The sequence below is a fragment of the Bufo gargarizans genome, chromosome 3, assembly GCF_014858855.1.
Source record: "Bufo gargarizans isolate SCDJY-AF-19 chromosome 3, ASM1485885v1, whole genome shotgun sequence".
Classification (NCBI taxonomy): domain Eukaryota; kingdom Metazoa; phylum Chordata; class Amphibia; order Anura; family Bufonidae; genus Bufo; species Bufo gargarizans.
In genome coordinates, this window is record NC_058082.1 from 596,417,863 (window position 1) to 596,433,519 (window position 15,657).

Here is a 15,657-nt window from a genome sequence, read left to right on the forward strand (position 1 = left end):
CCCAACAGGTAAACACAACCAGCTGTCGCCTTTTAACGATATAAAGCCTATTTACCTATACCGCCTTTATGTGTCGGTGGAGTGACAGGTTAAAGGGGTTGTCTCATCACAAAAATCAATGGTAAATCAATAAATCATCAACATTGCAAATACCTTGTTTTGTAGACTTTGTTTCTTTATCTAATTATTTTGAAAATCCTGACCCGCTTATCTCTGCTCGTTGCCAGGGGATCCGGTCACCACTTGCACTAACTGCAGTGGCCGTGCAAGCATGGTGCCCCTTTTCTTGCTGCTTATACATTTGGCCGAGCTTATACATTCAACTTTTAAGCTGCATTAATGCAATTCCTTTTTATTTGCATTACTGAAATAAATGGACTTTTGCACGATATTCTAATTTTTCGAGTTTCACATGTAAAGGTAATATTTTTCCTGCAGGAAGGTGATCTGTACAGACCAAGTAGCATCTATTTTTAGGCTTAATGGCCATCGCTAAAACTTCAGAATGTTATGTTTTTTTATGATAGATATTGACATAGAAAATTAAAAATATCATCACCAAAAGTTAATTAAAAATATGTTTAATATAAAAACATGATTTTATTATTTTGCTACCTCTGGTAGCCAGGACGATTTTGGTAGTTTTGACAAATAAAACCTAAATTACCAAATAAAAATGTTCATACTGTACTAACCCGCCATCCTCATGTAGTTTTCAGTAAATAGAAACTCAGCACATTTTTCAGAAAAATTGCATAAAAGTTTATATTATTGGGTAAAAGTGTAACCGAAGCAGAAAGTTATGTGAACCACAAAAACTAAACTTTCAACAGGTGCAAAGTTAATACATAACACATAGACATAAATTGACATGCACAAGTCTTTATAAAATCACTAGAACTAGAAATAAAAAATAAAAAAGTAAAAAAATACAGGGATTACAGTCGTTGAAAAGTAAGTGAACCTCCCAAATTCTTTATATTTCCTGAAAGCCGACAACCTGATGATTGCAGTTGGCTTGACAGACTGTTGACAATTATGTCCACCATGTAAAGCCTCATGCACACGACACGGACACACTGTCAGTTTTTCATGGCCATTTTGCATCAGTGTGTGCATCCATTATCTGGCCATGTGTTCGTTTTTAACCACCTCAGCCCTCCTAGCTTAAACCCCCTTAATGACCAGACTTTTTACAATTCTGCACTACACTATTTTCACGGTTTATTGCTCGGTCATACAACTTACCACCCAAATTAATTTTACCTCCTTTTCTTCTCACTAATAGAGCTTTCATTTGGTGGTATTTCATTGCTGCTGACATTTTTAATTTTTTTGATATTAATCAAAATTGACCGAAATTTTTGCAAAAAAACGTCATTTTTCCACTTTCGGTTGTAAAACTTTTCAATTAAAACTACATTTCTATTTAAAATTTTCTCTAAATTTATTGTTCTACATGTCTTTGATAAAAAAAATGCAATAAGTGTATATTTATTGGTTTGGGTAAAAATTATAGCGTTTACAAACTATGGTGCAAAAATGAGAATTTCCGGATTTTGAAGCAGCTCTGACTTTCTGAGCACCTGTCACGTTTCCTGAGGTTCTACAATGCCCAGACAGTAGAAACACCCCACAAATGACCCCATTTCAGAAAGTAGACACCCTAAGGTATTTGCTGATGGCCATAGTGAGTTCATGGAAGATTTTATTTTTTGTCACAAGTTAGCGGAAATTTTTATTTTTTTTTTCACTCTCATATTCCACTAACTTGTGAAAAAAAAATTTTTTTTACATAAACTAACCATACCCCTCACGGAATACCTTGGGGTGTCTTCTTTCCAAAATGGGGTCACATGTGGGGTATTTATACTGCCCTGGCATTTTAGGGGCTCTAAAGCGTGAGAAGTAGTTTGGAATCCAAATTCGTAAGAATGCCCTGTGAAATCCTGAAAGTACTCATTGGAATTTGGGCCCCTTTGCGCATCTTGGCTGCAAAAAAGTGTCACATGTGTGGTATCGCCGTACTCAGAAGAAGTAGGACAATGTGTTTTGGGGTGTATTTTTACATATACCCATGCTGGGTGAGAGAAATATCTCTCTAAAAGACAACTTTTCCCATTTTTTTATACAAAGTTGTCATTTGACAGAGATATTTCTCTCACCCAGCATGGGTATATGTAAAAATACACCCCAAAACACATTGCCCTACTTCTCCCGAGTACGGCGATACCACATGTGTGACACTTTTTTGCAGCCAAGATGCGCAAAGGGGCCCAAATTCCAATGAGTACCTTTTAGGAGGGCATTTTTAGGCATTTGGATTCCAGACTTCTTCTCACGCTTTAGGGCCCCTAAAATGCCAGGGCAGTATAAATACCCCACATGTGACCCCATTTTGGAAAGAAGATACCCCAAAGTATTCCGTGAGGGGCATGGCGAGTTCCTAGAATATTTTTTTTTGGGCACAATTTAGTAAGAGAAAAAATAAAATAAAATAATAATTTTCCCCTAACTTGTGCCAAAAAAATAAATATTCTAGGAACTCGCCATGCCCCTCACGGAATACCTTGGGGTGTCTTCTTTCCAAAATGGGGTCACTTGTGGGGTATTTATACTGCCCTGGCATTTTAGGAGCCCTAAAGCGTGAGAAGAAGTCTTGAATATAAATGTCTAAAAAATGTTACGCATTTGGATTCCGTGAGGGGTATGGTGAGATTTCATTTTTTGACACAAGTAAGTGGAATATGAGACTTTGTAAGAAAAAAGAAAAGAAAAAAAAATCGATTTCCGCTAACTTGTGCCCCCCAAAAAAAATTCTTCTATGAACTCGCCATGACCCTCCAAAAGTGATCTTTTTATAGCGCCGCAGAGATTTTACAGTGTTTTTTGCAGTGATCAGAAAAAAAAAATTCGGTCACTGCGGAGGGGCGGTCTGAACGCAGGTGTGCGCACAAGATCAGGCCTGATCGGGCCAACACTGCGTTTTTTGTAGAGCCTATAGAACATGTCCTATTCTTGTCCGCAATTGCGGACAAGAAAAGGCATTTTCTATATAGTTCTGGCAATGTGCGGATCCGCAAAATGCGGAAAGCACATTGCCGGTGTCCGTGTTTTGCAGATCCGCGGTGTCCGTGTTTTTGCGGATCCGCGGATCCGCAAAACACATACGACGTCTGAATGGAGCCTTACAGGGGGGTGATCAATGACAGGGGGGTGATCAGGGAGTCTATATGGGGTGATCAAGGGTTAATAAGGGGTTAATAAGTGACAGGAGGGTGGGGGGTGTAGTGTAGTGGTGTTTGGTGCTACTTACAGAGCTACCTGTGTCCTCTGGTGGTCGATCCAAGCAAAAGGGACCACCAGAGGACCAGGTAGCAGGTATATCAGACGCTGTTAACAAAACAGCGTCTGATATACCTTTCAAGGGTTAAAAAAATCACATCTACAGCCTGCCAGCGAATGATCGCCGCTGGCAGGCTGTAGATGCACTTGTTTACCTGCCGTTTACTGTGAACGTGCGCTCCTTTGTGCGCGTTCACAGGAAACCTCGTGTCTCGCAAGATGACGCGCCGGCGCGTCGAAGAGGAATAAACCGGCCGCCTCCGGACCGCAATCCTGCGTTACGCGGTCCGGAGGCGGTTAATGTCCATTTTGTATCTGTTTTGCATCCGTTTTTCATATCCGTTAAAAACAGACATGAAAAATTGATGAATTTGATTGCCAGTTATTTATAGACCCACCCTTTTGAAAACACCCACAGGATGGTAGGCCCCCAGCTAAAATAATGTCCCCCTTAGTGTAGGATTTTTTTTTGTTGCTGCCCCCAGCTTCAATAATGTTCCCATGTAGGCCACCAGCTGAAATAATTTCCCCCGTAGTGTAAGAATTTTTTTTTACTGCCCCCAGCTTTAATAATGCCCCCAATGTAGAGCCCCATCTTAAATAATGTCCCCCATAGTGTGTGTTTTTTTTATTTTTTTATGGCCCCCAGCTTTATAATGTCCCCCATGGTTTATATAATGCCCCCATAGAGTCCCACAGCGAAAAATAAAAACAACAAACCCTCACCTTATCCACTTGCTCGCGCTGCAGCAGTCTCTTCTCTCTTCACAGAGTGGGACCTGCCAAAGGTACGTGATGACGTCACTGCGCGCTCCCACGTGGTTACGTCACCACGCAGATCGCAGGTCCTGCTCAATGAAGAGAGAAGAAACTGCCACTCCGCGAGCAAGTGGATGAGGTGAGTTTTTTTTTTAACCCCTAAATGGCCTGTGTACCCGTTTTTAACGGCCGTTAGATGGGTGCACTCCTGTCAATCGGCCGTTAAATATGGTCCCATTGATTTCAATGGGTTCCGTCCGGCTGTGAAAACGGCCAAAGATAGGACATGTCCTATTTTTAGACGGACGCTATTCACTGGCCGTTAAAAGAACGGCCATGTGAATAGCCCCATTAACTTTCACTGGTGCTAAAAATGGCCGTGTGCATGTAGCCTAACTGTGACAAACAGAAATTATATAAAAAAAATGCATCAAAACAAACATTTGCACACAGCATGTAATATTTGGAAGTCATCCACAAACACATTAAAAACATATATTATACTCAGCAAACAGATTGTAGGTTACCAAAATCCACGTTTACTGAGAGCACAAAACATTTGTTGAATGAAAATAAAACCTAGTAATTAATATGCAGAACCACCTTCATGCAACCTTGCAGCAAACAGATGTTACATAAAAACCTCATAGCTGAAATGTATACTTTAGCAGAGTCCTGGGGGGTACCATCTCTCCTTGGGGAGAGTGCCTTCATCAGCATGAGGAGACTTATAGGCCATACATGCTTCTCTTTAATTCTGGGAAGAAAGGGATGCAAATGAGCTCTTAACAAGCCCCGCCTCTAATGCCACCAGGTGTAAGGCAGCTATCCCATAAGTCAATGTTCAACCCTTTAACTAGGCCTTGAGACATGACTCGGATATTAAAAAAGCCAGCACCTCATCTGCAGACAGCTGTTTTGGGTGATTGCCTCTCAGTGCAGAGCAGAGAGTACTGGCTTAACTGGGTAAGAGGCTAAGTCAGGATTTGGGGGGTACTATCTCTCCTTAGGAATGCTCTGCAAGGAAAAAATATTTTTCAAAAAATTCTAATCACCCCCTTTTCCCCCAAATAAAAACAATAAAATAAAAAAAAAACAATACTGCCATTGGAAAGTACAACTTGTCCGGCAAAAGATAAGCCCTCATATGGCTATGGTTATAGCTTCAGGAAGGCAAGAAATAAAAAATGAAAATGCAAAAACAGAAAATCGCCATGTCAGGAAGTGGTTAAACAGCAAATTTTCTGATGATACTTTCCCTTTTTACCAGGCCTCTGAACAAGTCTTCACCATCAAAAGTCCTGTTATCCTCTCATCAAAGATAGATAGTCCGGCTTCTTGTCTGTTCAGTAAGATATCTTCATATTTGGTTTCAGACTTTCCATGTTTCTGATGGCTTCCTCCTCCTCTTCAGACCATTCATTGCCCCATATCCTAGAACAAAGAACCGAACCCCCAGCATTAGTGAGGTTGTATTGTGAGGTTTCCTTATGACCTCAGATCAGTCAGTGAATTGATCAACTGAGGATGGGATCTGTACAATCTTGTGTGTGTTTTCCAGTAGTGATACTGGGAGAATTATTACTACAGTCACACCAGTTTCCTGAAGGGGAAATGACACCGCCTGTGTCATTACCTGGTAATAAGTATTGAGGGGCACAACTTGGTAATAAGTAATGGCGGGCACAACCTGTTGATGAATAATAATCAGAACATCCTGGTGATGAGTAATAATGGGCACAACCTGTTGATGCGTAATGATGGGGACAACTTGGTAATGAGTAATGGCGGACACGACCTGGTAATAAGTAATAATAGGCATAACCTGGTGATAAATAACGACGGGCACAGCCTAGTAATGAGTAATAATGGGCATAACCCGGTGATTAGTAATGATGGACACAACCTGGTAATGAGTGATGACAGGCACAACCTGGTAATGAGTAATGATGGGCACAACCAGGTGATGAGTAATGAGGGGCACAACCTGGTGATGAATAACGATGGACACAGCCTGGTGATGAGTAATGATGAGCAGAACCTGGTGATGAGTAATGATGAGCAGAACCTGGTGATGAGTAATGACGGGCAAAACCTGGTGATGAATAATGACGGGCACAACCTGGTGATGAGTAATGAAAGACACAACCTAGTGATGAGTGATGATGGGCACAACCCGGTGATGACTAAATAAGGCACAACCTGGTGATGAGTAAAGATGGGCACAACCAAGCATTGATCAGTAGCCCACAATATATTCCACTGTTTTGGACTTCTGGTCACATACATTTAGATCTATGTCATCCAGACCTGTAGAGTTCAAGAAGTTTGGCAGACCATTCAATGTGTATGGGGTCTCTTGACTCTCCCTCAGTTTTAGATAAGGATCAAGAACATTGGATTTCAGCTGCAGATTCTTTTGCTTGTATGGGAGAGGATTGCTATTAAACCACTTAATGCTCTTTGACATATACATACTATACAGATAAAATTATTGGAAAACCCTCACATTACACCTACAGGAGCTTTTATGATATCCCAGTAGACATTAACCCCTTTAAGGGGTTTTCAGGTTACACAAAAGATAAATTGCACCAGCATTCAACCTTATAGCATCACAGTAAATGTCAAATAATGAAGTTCTGAGTGCATTTTGACTCCTCCAGCATAGTTGTGATCTGCGACGCTTGCCTGTGTTTACATTCTTGTGCAAGTGTAATACCCCAGAGTGGTATTACCATTTCTACACCCTGTCTTTGATAACCTATCACTAATTTAATCTGTGTATTGATTCTAGGTCCTCCTACACTGTGCATTAAAAGTTTTGCTATGAAGCTGTTCATGTAATGTGCCTGGTTCACCAGCAGGTGGCAGCATATATGGCAGAGAGATCTTTAGACAGAATGGAACTTACCATTCCATTCTCCCCCTTTTGGGCAGAAGTGGGCTAGTCCTGTTTCCTACCAAGGGAGGGGCGGCAGGAAGTGTTTAGTCAGTGAGTCTTAGTGTTGGAAGCAGATGAGTCAAGATGTAACAGCAAGGAAAAGGTCCCCCTCCTGCAGCAGGAGTCTTTCGAGAGGGAAGCAGCTCCTGGAGCACCATGACTCCTTACAGACTAAGAGTATTGTGAGGGGATCAACAGCCAAAGGCTCCCCACTCCAAACGTACCAGAACAGTCAGCAAATCCAGATATCAGACTAAAGCAGAGTTTAGCACAGCAGAGAAGGATAAAGCAGAATATCCCAGTTTGCCTGCCAGTTTATGCTAAAACCTGCTGGAGCCAAGAGAAAGATCACTTGTACGGATGAAAGTTGATTCAAGTAAAGCAGTTGAACTGTATAACGTCTTGACTCGACTTATTCTTCACCTCCTCCTACAACTCTAACCTTTATTGCTTTGGAGCCTAACCCTGGGGATCAACGGCATCCAGGTAGCAGCAGTGTAACACACACAGAGACTATTAAGATGTAGTGGGTACAGATATATCAGTACACTTCTGTATATATATTACTATATATCTGTACATACTGCATCTGTTATACCTTATACCTGTGACATAGTATAAACACAGTGTACTGATATGTAAGGTACAAGGGCTAATAGATGCAGTGTCTACAGATATATAGTATATACAGAAGTGTACTGATATATTATGATGCCAATATTTTCCTATAATTTTTCCAATTGTTTTGAATTGGCAACTAGATGGTAAAGTAATATGTATTGTTTCCTCCTCATTTATATGAATGAGTTTTATAAACGTGCAATAGCGCAGTGCATGGATATTTTTTATATATTTTATATTTGACCAGATTAATGAATTATTTTTATAGCAAGGGCCCTCCTAATTTATATGTACCCTAAAATACTACCCTGTTGTATTATATTTGATTAATTTTATTTATTCAATTCATAATCATAATACAGTTTATAACTGTTTATAACTGTTTATTAACTGTATAATAAAGTTTGGAGCTCAGGTGGGGGTGTGCCCACTATATTTCACTATGATAAAACAAAAAGTTAAGTGCATGGGACTTCTGGGAGGCGGTGCCTTAAAATGGCTATGTTTTAGCTGAGGTCCTGCAAGTGAGCTTCTCCCTCCACACTGTTCCCCAGCTCCCATAGCGGGTGCACCTGGTGCATTAGTCAGACATTAGAAGAGACGTCACATATCAAGGAGCAGTCAGCAGTTTATCTCATAGACATAACAATGGTGTGGAGCATAAAATTGAATAAAATCCATGTATAACTTGTGCCCCACATGTCTCAGTTCTGTACACATCTCTTATACTCACCGTAGTTCCTCTATTCTGCAGGCCGGACTGGAAAGTGCCTTCATCAGGTCGGTGCCATAAGGACCAGTCAGAGGATTACCAGACAGGTCAAGTATCTTCAGGGACTGGTTATTCATTAATACAGATGCTAAAAGGATGCAGGAAGTGTCCGATAGATCATTATTAGCCAAACTGTAAGAATAAGAAGATGAGATTTGGGTGAGGCGTCCACAGAGCGTTAGTATAAAATCTGTAGATTGTGGATGTGGAGAGAAAATGTCCCCGGCTGTTAGTAAAATTAATAAATTTCATCATTAGAAGCCGCCTCTTGTGTGTGGTGGATGTCAGGAATGGCGGCAGCTATATGATATGTCCATGTCCTAGAAATCCAGAACCCCTGAGGAGTGTCCTCACTTTATGGCATGTCATAAATTGAATGTAGAATAGAAGACAATCTAATCAAGTACCTGGGGGACACCCGTGGACCGTGCACCCATAACAGCAGTGCCGCCCGACATCCATTATCATGAATGTAGAATAGTCATAAAGCTGATGGAGGAACTTGTGGCAGCATCATCAGTGCTTTCCTTCCTCCATCTATTGTGGCCCTCAATCTGTGGCTCCCATTCTCCCTCCTCCACCATCTTTTGTTGCCCTCAGACAGTGGCCTCCATTCTCCTTCCTCAACTATCAATTGTGGTCCACAGTTTGTGGCCTCCATTCTCCTTCCTCTACCATCTATTGTGGCCCTCAGTCTGTGGCTCCTGTGACCTCCATTCTCCTTCCTCCACCATCCTCCTCACATTTTTACAGGACACATGTGGCTCTGCCCTCGCTCAGTCAGTTATTTGGGGGATGGATTATTAGTAGACATTACACCACATTCAGGGTTTCTCTGGATTCTGCTGGTATTGATTATTACAGACCTACATTAAGACCCTGATTTCCTCACTGTCCAATAATCCCCAAAAAAATCTTTGACACTTTTCAGTCCCTCATCAGTCCAAAAGTGCAGGCACCAAGAACAGACCTCTGTGCTGAAGATCTGGCCACCTATTTAAAAGAGGCAGGAAATCAGAGTCCAGTTTCTAAGTGCAATTATAATAGGGGGGTTTGGGTCGGCAGCTTCGGGCCCAAAGTCAGTAAGGGGCCCATAGCCTCCCCAAACTCCCAGGTTTCATTACTTATTCATATTTACATGTCACTAACAACTACAGGCCGGAATGAGCGAGGGAGAGGAGAGTGACCTGGGAGAGTGAGAAGGGACTCAAGTAACTGCTACACTTCTTCCCAGGGCCGTTGTAACCATAGGGCGAACCCTGTGAGAGGACTCGGAGGTCTTCTATTCCTGTCTGTTTCAGACAGGAATAGAAGAGCAGGCCCGACATTGGAGATCACCTGACCTGGCTGCCCCTCAGAGCCTCAACTTCCCTTGTGTGTTCTCTTCCGGCTGGTGTCAGGTCTAGGCTCCCCCTCCATACATTCTTGCTATTATCCCCCCTTTTTCCCAGTTACCCCATACCAGGCTTGAACTGGTCATAGGGGTACTTTCACACTAGCGTTTTTGTTTTACGGTATTGAGTTCCGTCACAGGGGCTCAATACCGGAAAAAAACTAATCAGTTTTATCCTAATGCATCCTGAATGGAGAGCAATCCGTTCATGATGCATCAGTTCAGTCCCTCTTACGTTTTTTGGCCAGAGAAAATACCGCAGCATGCTGCAGTTCTCTCTCCAGCCAAAAATCCTGAACACTTGCCGGAATGTCGGATCCGGCATTTATTTCCATTGAAATGCATTAATGCCGCATACGGCCCCAAGTGTTTCGGCAAAACGGATCCGGTTTTGCAGTTAAAAATGAGAAAATAAATAAATACTGGATCTGCTTTTCCGGATGACAACCGGAAATATGGATCCGGTATTGCAACGCATCCGGATCCATCTCACAAATGCATCTCTTTGCATCCGGATTGCCAGATCCTGCCTGCCGAAATCCTCTGCCGCAAGTGTGAAAGTACACTAAGGAGTCCGCCACACTGTCTGCTGCCCACAGAGCACTGGCTCCGCCCCCTGTCTTCACCTGCCGGCAGAAGTTCTTGTGATCTGTCTCCTGCTGAGGCCTGCAGCCCAGAAGCTACATCCCACAATGAACTGGTGAGTGCACCATACAGACACTGGGGATTACTCACTAGATTTAGACTAGGTCGGCACCAGCAAGCCTGTGTAATAACCAGAACAGGCAGTGTAACAGCCGACTGGTCTGCAGGACGTGGGATAGTGTGAGGTGCAATACTCTGCACGGCCTGCAACTGTTGTGGTCGGGGCAGGAGGGGATGCAGACACTGAAGCCATTACTCAGGATTCCAGACTGTGTCCTTCCAGTAACCCCACAGGAGGCAGAGGAGGCTTATTCACTTGTTGGTATCTGGGATGAGCAGCAGCTGATAAGAGACAATGGGGGATTTATCAAAACTGGTGTAATGTATAACTGGCTTAGTTGACCCTAGCAACCAATCAGATTCCACCTTTCATTTCCCAAAGGAGCTCTGGAAAATGAAAGGTGGAATCTAATTGGTTGCTATGGGCAAATAAGCCACTTTTCCTCTTAACCAGTTTGGATAAATCTCCCCAATAGCTAGAGTGTGCACAGTGCTACGTCATACACAGGCCAGTGCTTCCATTATCTATGCAACGTAGTCCTGTGCATTATGTCACACCTTAGGCTGGATTGTGTATGATCTATACAAGAGTCTGGTGTAACAGTATGCACAGTACTACTGCATGAGCAGTACTTTTGTAATCCCCTGTAGTATATTATCTCTGCTCACCAAGCACCATATAGTACATTGCATAACTGCTCTACTTGGTGTGACAGTTCAGCGCCATTCCTTGCATTGGGCTGAGCTGCACCTAGGCCATGTGACCGATGAGGCTGGATGCGATTGGACAGCGCTACAGCAAGGGAGAAGGAACGCCCAGGGAGAAACAGGGCAGACTACTCCCTGGTTTGCTGATAGTAGTAATTACCATACAGAGCAGGAGAAGGTAACGGGGCCACAGCGGGAGAACGGAGCGGCGCCCGGGGATAATAGTAAGTGAAGTGAGATCCCTGGGCGCCGCTCTACATGTCCAGATAGTTATCTTACAATGTTCAGAATCATGAAAGGTCCTCTGTAATCCGACCCTGATCATTGAATCCTTCCTCCCGCATCTCCTTTGGCGCACTCTCCACATTCGACCCAGTAACAGAAAAAGTCTCCAGGCACTACTGACCCTATTCCCTCACACCTCCTCTAGTCTCTCTCTCCGGCTGTCACTACTCACCTAACTAAAATCTTCAACCTGTCTCTCTCTTCTGGTATCTCCCCCTCTTCTTTCAAACATTCTGTCATAACCTCATTATTTAAAAAAAAACTTCTCTTGACCCGTCCTGCGTAACTAACTACAGACCTGTCTCTAATTTCCCTTTCATCTCTGAAACTCCTGGAGCATCTGGTCTACTCTCACCTAATCCACTATATCTCAGATAATTCTCTCCTTTATTCATTACAATTTGTTTTTCGCACCCTACATTTTACAGAAACTGTCCTCACTAAAGTGACAAATGACCTCCTGACAGCAAAATGCAACGGCGACTACTCATTACTAATTCTCCTCGATCTTTCTGCAGCATTTACATTGAAACCATCATCTCCTCCTCACCATGCTCCAATCCTATTGGCCTTAAGGAAACCATTTTCTCTTGGTTTTCTTCTTATCTTTCTGGTCTACTACCCCTCTTCTTCCTCTTCTGTTCCTTAGGGTTCAGTCCTAGGTCATCTCCTCTTTTCTCTCTACACAGCCCCTATTGGACAGACTATCAGCAGAATTGGTTTCAAGTATCAACTCAATGCTGATGATACACAACTATACACTTCATCCCGTGACATCACCCCTTCTGTACTACAGAAAACCACTGGCTGTCTGCTGTCTCTAACGTCATGTCCTCTCTCTATCTGAAATGGAATCTTTCAAACTGAACTGCTGGTGTTTTCACCATCTACTAACCTACCTAAACCTGGTATCTCCTTCTGTTTGTGGCCCTACCATAATGCCTAGACAGCATGTCCGCTTTCTCAGTATTATGTATGACACAGATCTTTCCTTCACCTCCATATTCAGTCTCTTGCCTGCTCAGGCTGCCTGCACCTCAAAAACATCTCTAGAATCTGCCCCTTTTTTACTTTGGAAACAACAAAAACTCTCATTGTTGCCATGATCCATCTAGTCTTGATTATTGTAACTCATTACTAATTGTTCTGTTCCTCACCAGACCCTCCTCTCTCTAAAGTATCATGAATGCAGCAGTAATTTGGGCGACTATGAGCCCCTCTAGTAGGCTCAGGCACCAGGCAACCACCCAAAACGCCCATATTATAATAATTCGCCATTGGCTTAGTATGTGCATCTATTAACTGTAGAAGCTTTGCAACTGTTTTTTTGCAAAAAACAAAAGCTACCTCCTGCACATAAAGAGAGTACTGTCTCTTTAAAAGTTCACGGGTTGACTTTAGCAGTGTAACACCTAAAAAGTTAAAAACTCCACACCTGTAACAGACACGCAATACACTAACTACCCCTATCCAGTCCCTAATAATAAAACCTGACTTTCTACATAATAATTTAATCTACCTAACTAAATATATCTCTACACTGTCCCTGCAAGTCTCTAAAATGGCTGGTGTCTTGTTTGTCTAGATGCAGATAGGACCGGCACACCAGTGGCTGAGCTTTGCGTGGGAGTTTTACAGAATGTCTGATACACCAGCCAATATCCTGCCTGATTGGCTGTCAGGCTGACTACAAAGCATTTTGGGCAAGCCCACTGACCAAGGATCCGCCCAGTGTAATGTGAGTCTTCGTCTTCATCTTCCCTGCCCTGTTTTCCTCAATAGTGTCCTAAATGTTAAATGGTGGGTGCCATTTTGCACTATTCTTCCAAAATGAATCGCCAAAGCGTTGGCGAACTGAATTGAGCAGTTCAGTTCTGTGCATAATGGAGGTACAAGATCTCAAGAAAAACAATTCTGGCAGCTTTGTGGCTGAAACATGGGTGCAAGACCCTTTGAGATGTATGAGTTGTGACTCCTTGGGCAGGAACTCCTTATCTCCTTACTAATTGAAAGTTTTAGCTGCCGTTCCTAACATGGTGCACTTACAGCTGCATATCAATATGACCGGGGGTTGAAAGACTTTAGATATGGCCAAAAACGATGAGATCTGTAGTTGATGTGTTACTCTCAAGGACGATAAACTGCACGTTCTCCAAAGCTGAGCACAATTTCCCAGAAGCTATTGGAGCCCTCAAAAATCAAACTACGTGGAAGAGACTGGCCAAACATATCTTACTCTATCAACATTGTGAACTTCACTCCCTCTAAAATCTAAAGTAGAAAGAAATCGGAATAATTCTCAAAGGAACCTGGTTAGTCTGTCGTCCACCAAGCAGCACAGATTTAAAGTGTAAACATATTTGGCACAATTGATGGCACAAAAGACAGTGCAGATAGTGCCAAGTCCAGGGCTGCAGTTTTAAGTGGGCAGTGGAGGCTGTCACAACTGGACCTGGTTAATTAATAGAGACGTCTGATATCAAGAAGCAGTCAGCAGTTTATCTCATAGACGTAACAATAGTGCGGAGGATACTCACTCTAATTCCTCTATCCTGCAGGCCGGACTGGACAGAGCCTCCATCAAGTCACTGAAGTGAGGACCAGACAGACAGTTACCAGACAGGACAAGTATCTTCAGGGACTGGTTATTCCTTATTACAGATGCCAATTGGATGCAGGATGTGTCAGGTAGATCATTATTAGCCAAACTGTAAGAATAAGAAGATGAGATGTGGTTGAGGCATCCATAGAGCGTTAGTATAAAATCTGTAGATTGTTAGTAAAATCTATAAAAGTCTTCACTAGAAGCCGCCTCTTGTGTGTGGTGGATGTCAGGAATGGCGGCAGCTATATGATATGTCCATGTCCTAGAAATCCAGAATCCCCGAAGAATGTCCTCACTTTATGGCATGTCATAAATCAGTGATGATGGCAGCACATGAATGTACAATAGTCATAAAGCTGGAGGAACTTGTGTCAGCGTCATCAGCTGCTGAGACTTCTCCTTCCTCCATCTATTGTGGCCCTCAGTCTGTAGCCCCCATTCTCCTTCCTCCACCAACTATTGTGGCCCTCAATCTGTGTCTCCCATTCTCCTCCCTCCACCAACTATTGTGGCCCTCAATCTGTGTCTCCCATTCTCCTCCTGACATTATTACAGGTCATGGCTCTGTCTTCGCTCAGTCTTTGATTAGAGAGACACGGTTATTTGGTAAAATAGTTAACCAAAACAGTGGTGAAATTGCAGGGTTTATTTGCACTTCATACATACATATATATATATATACCATAATGGTTCCATTAAAGACTCATTCCTCTGAAAAAAGAAAACCTTGGTCTGCACTACTGGAACCAGCAATCTCTGTATTGGCCCCTTAGTATGTTAGGGATATAGGAGGATGTACAAATGGGGTGCTGCTCAGAAATAGATAGAGAAAGGTAGATGTCTGCTGTGTGAGGCAGTGGGAGCTGAGCTGCTGAATGAGCAGGTTCCAAGGGCTGTGGCTCTGTTAGCCACAAAGCAGGCCACAGACTTGGCTGAAAGTCGGAATAGGAGATTCAGAGACTGGTTTACCGACAAGGGTAGAGGCCGGCGGGTGAACCATGCAGTGCACACCGCAGATTACTAGGGAGTCCTGAGAGGACCTTGAGAGGTCCGCCATTGTGAGACGCACGTGCAGGCAGCAGTGGTGAGCATAGCATTCCCCAGGACAGAGAATATATGTTGTTTAAGTTTGTTCGACATAGTCATTTTAGAATCATCTCCCAGTGCCTTAGCTGTTGTTAAAATGATATTGTTCATTGCTATACCCTGAGAGATGACGTGTGAGGGACAGGGAGACTCCCTTCACACAGGCGTGTGGCTGAAGACAGAGTAAATGCCTGGTTAATGAAAAGCCTTGGTAGTTACATGTAAGGGAGAGGGAGACTCCACTCACACAGACGTGTGGCTGAAGACAGGGTAAATGCCTGGTTATTGAAAACCCTGAGAGACTACGTGTGAGGGAGAGGGAGACTCCCCTCACACAGGCGAGGGGCTGAAGTTAGAGTAAATGTCTGATTATTGTAAACCCTGAGAGACTACATGTAAGGAAGAAGGGAGACTCCCCTCACACAGGCGTGCGA

At 43.0% G+C, this 15,657-nt stretch overlaps 1 protein-coding gene across 1 annotated transcript in view; it reads right to left on the bottom strand.

The window, feature by feature from the left end:
- Nucleotides 1–5,241: 5,241 nt before the first annotated feature.
- The window catches only part of LOC122933022 (NACHT, LRR and PYD domains-containing protein 3-like), a 94,169-nt gene continuing 83,753 nt past the window's right edge, over nt 5,242–15,657 (bottom strand). Inside the window, exons 11-13 of the mRNA XM_044287753.1 lie at nt 14,070–14,240; nt 8,403–8,573; nt 5,242–5,538 (exon numbers count right to left, since the gene is read on the bottom strand). Of these exons, the coding sequence (XP_044143688.1) occupies nt 5,451–5,538; nt 8,403–8,573; nt 14,070–14,240 (430 nt within the window). The 3' untranslated portion in view covers nt 5,242–5,450. The remainder of the gene's footprint in view (nt 5,539–8,402; nt 8,574–14,069; nt 14,241–15,657) is intronic.